Below are 3,846 nucleotides of genomic sequence, written 5' to 3'. Positions count from 1 at the left end.
TGCTCAGAAAAGAGGGTGATCCAATGACCCATAATTCTGAATCTGTGAATAATATCCTGAACAGGAAAAAGAACATTGAAATGAAAATTACTCTGAACTTATTTTTAAATAAAAGCAAGTTTCCTTCAGAAATGTTTCAAGTTTTAAAATTAACCAGTTTCTTGTTCAAATCCTAACAGGTGTTGTAGGATAAGAACCACCACCATGATATCCTCTGTCCTATTTTTGGGACTTATTTCTCTCATTGGTAAGTCACTAACTGATGTTCAGCATTGCTGCAGGTTGTGAATTCGAAAGAGAAATGTTACATGTGGTGGAGGAGTGGGCTCTCCAGCTGGCCATTAATCTGCTGTTTATTTCCATATTAAGTGTGAATGCAAATTTAGCTTGCTAAGCAAGTGAAGGTGGTGTCAGTGAGAATTTGTGGAATTGCCGTAGGAAGAAAGACATACACAGAGTTTGTCTTACTGTCAGGCAGTAAATATATATATATATATATATATTTGTATATATGTATATATACACACTCAAGTTTTATACACACAGACACACACACATACACACACACTAATCTGGGAGTTTAGGAGGAAGAGTTCACTTCCAGTCAAGACCAGAAAGACTTTTGGGGGAGACCTGATGATTGAAAATGCTTGATGTGTCAATAAGAGAAGTGGAGAGCCTGCTGGATGAAGATGCCTATACAAAAACTCAGAAGCAGAAATGCATGAAAGTTTTGGGATATGGTAAGTAGGTCAGCAATTTCTGAGGGCTGGAGGGTTAGATTGGAGCAATGCTAAGGGACTTTAAATAAGAGATGATCAAAATATTGGCCTAAAAAATGAGAAACGATCATAAACAGTATTCAAGTTGTCTTTATTAATAGAGCAATGATTGAGAAGAAAGTGATTTTAAAATGTTTAATTCTAAATTTGCAATGCAAGACCACTGAAAAGTGACTATTTGCAGATACTTATTGTTAAAGACACGAAAACATAGTATGATTTTTTTATTCCTTTAATTGCCAGGTGAGAGCAGAGTTTATAGTCAGTGGACTAATTATGAGCTACCATACTAGCTATGTTTAACTGAAACATAACTATAATTAAGAAGTATCTATGTGTTTATGATGCCAATGCAGGTAGTGTAGGGTTCATGGTCATATTCCAAACTTCTTACTACCATGGTTCCCAAACTTAGTGATGCTGGGTAAGGTGCAGATTCTTTGACTTTATACCTAACAATTCTAGTTCAATAGGCCTAGAATGTCGAACCTAGAGATATGAATTTTTAACAGCTATCCCTGATCACTTGGTATGTGCATCATTTACTGAGTATAGCAAAGGCTGCCTTTCTAGTAAAAGGATAGGGAAGTTGTTGGTATATGGAAAATTAATCCAGATAATTTCAACAATCCCTTTCCTTCTCATTTATTCATTCATTCACCCTTCCATTTATCCATTCAATAAATATTTATTAATGTCTATTCTATGACATTATTCTAAGAGCCCAGGTAGATACAGCAGAAAAAAGTTCTAGTGACAGAGCCAGGGAGAAAGAGAAAGAGAGAGGGACGGATGGAAGAAAGGAAGGAAGGAAGGAAACAGGATGAAATATCAGGTAGTGATGAGGGACATAAAAAAAAAATAAAATCATGTAAGGTAATGGGAGACATGGAATGAGACATGAGCACATTCCTTATTTTTTAAAAAACTATTATTTGTTACAAAATTTAAAAAGTGGTATAGTAAGCTATTTTTGTCAGTCTCAGCCCATTGATATTAAAGTTACTGGTTAGAAATAGCTGTAGGTGGCCCTCCCTGGTGGCGCAGCGGGTTAAAGCACAGCACTGAGAAATAGCTGTAGGTAGCAGAGTAAAACAGATTTTGGTTCACATAAAAAAAAAAAAAAGAAATAGCTGTAGGTAGGGCCCTCCTTGGTAGCACAACAGGTTAAAGCACAGCACTGTGAAGCTAGCCTCAGCACAAGTTTGAGCCCTTGCCAGGGAGGTGATCCACATGGCGCAGCAGACCTTTCCTGTCTCGCCGCTGCTCCCCTCAGCAGTGTACTTCATCAGTCTTCCTGTGTGCTCCCCACTCTATCGCTGGTGAATCCTCTCACCACCCTGCATCTCTAGCCTGTACCTTAGTTCTGTATGTATAAATAAATAAATATTTTTTTAAATGAAATAGCTGTAGGTAGTCACTGGGGGATAGGCAGGGGCAGTGAGAGGATTCACCAGAGACAGAGTGGGGAGCAGAACAGGCAGATTGTCTAAGTACACTGTTGAGGGGAGCAGCTGGCATGTCAGGAGAGGTCTGCAGCAACTTTTATTAGTTTTGGTCCCTCTTTATAGTGTTTCTTTTGAAAATATAAACAAATTACATATACACATAATTATATTCTCTCTTCTTAAACAAAGAGTATGATTCTATAAATATTATTCTGAAACTTGAGATGTTATAAGAGCATTTAGGGTTCTTCCTCTTTCCTTTTCATAGCTGCATAGTACTCCCTCATGTAGATAGATCTTAGCTAGTTCAATCAGTTCCTATATTTTGACATCTGCATTATTTCCAATTTTTTGCTATTGTATATAATCCTGAACCAACAAACTATTGCAAAACTCCCCTTCCACAGCAATATAGGGAACGCCTGTTTAATTACAGCCTTACCTGAAGAGTACAGTATATGGTTAAACTTTTGGATTCTTGCCAATTAAATACGTTATAGAGAATAATGTCAGTGATGTTTAATATTGCATTCTCTTCTTTTAAACATTGAACAAGTTTTTATATGCTCATACATAATTTTCTGTTTCTCTCCATGAACTTTCTATTTAAACCTTTTGCTGATAAGATGGCATTTAAATAAGAGATCTAAAGGCTGTTTCTGTATGATTTTTTAAGTTGGTATTTAAATAGAGATCCAAAGGCAAATCATACAGAGACAGCAAATCATATGGATATTTGGAGGAATAGAATTCCACACTAAAGGAACCCCCGGGCACATGGAAGTATAAACAAAAAGAATATTATGGGAGAAAAGAGAATTGTAAAATGAGAAGAGGACTAGGTCAGGTAGAGCTGAGAGCCTCAGATATGGACTCGGCCATTCCTCTGAATGAAGGATGAGCTATCCATTGAAAGATTAAGAGATAAAATGACTATGATCCCACGCATGCGTCCACAGGATCACTCTGGCTGCTGAATGGAGAATAGATTGCAAGAATGGAGCAGGGAGGTCAGTTAGAAGACAATTATAATATCCAGATGAGAAATAATCGTGGTTTGGACTGGGGAAGTAATGCACCTTCACACTCTAACCCTACACCACAATATACATATGGTCTATGTCATGAGAATACATTCATTCACTCAGTTCTTGTGTGTATTTTCCACACATTTTATAGGCACAGGATACTACAAGAATAGTCTTGGAGATTGAGTGTAATGTTTTTAGCTCTCAGCATCTCAGGGAAGTCCTACTGCTTAGTCAAATTTAATAGTTTTTGTGGTTTTTTTTTTTTTTAAATTTACACAGGCTTTCTTAATATCTTGAGCTTTTTTTGATAGTTTCACTGTCTCACTTTTTGGTCCATTTGTAATCCCTTTTTTGCCTGTTTGTAGATGGGAGAGAGCTGCTTATATCCTTACTTTATTTTTTTTAAGATTTATTTATTTGTGCATACAGAGCTGGGGTACAGGCCAGAGGCTCAGGGGGCGGTGAGAGGCTTCACCAGAGACAGAGTGGGGAGCAGAATAGGCAGATCGATGAAGTACACTGCTGAGGGGAGCAGTGGGCGGGTCAGGAGAGGTCTGCCACGCCATGTGGTCACCTCCAGGGCAG

At 37.7% G+C, this 3,846-nt stretch overlaps 1 protein-coding gene across 1 annotated transcript in view; it reads left to right on the top strand.

Moving 5' to 3' along the window:
- The first annotated feature begins 204 nt into the window (after nt 1-204).
- Nucleotides 205-3,846, top strand: part of LYG2 (lysozyme G-like 2) — an 8,291-nt gene continuing 4,649 nt past the window's right edge. Inside the window, exon 1 of the mRNA XM_004686159.1 lies at nt 205-247. Within this exon, the coding sequence (XP_004686216.1) occupies nt 205-247 (43 nt within the window). The remainder of the gene's footprint in view (nt 248-3,846) is intronic.

This window comes from Condylura cristata, unplaced genomic scaffold, assembly GCF_000260355.1.
Source record: "Condylura cristata isolate star-nosed mole 26May11 unplaced genomic scaffold, ConCri1.0 scaffold00020, whole genome shotgun sequence".
NCBI lineage: Eukaryota > Metazoa > Chordata > Mammalia > Eulipotyphla > Talpidae > Condylura > Condylura cristata.
The sequence above is the reverse complement of the archived record's forward strand: the minus strand, read 5'-3'. Positions and strand labels throughout refer to the sequence as shown.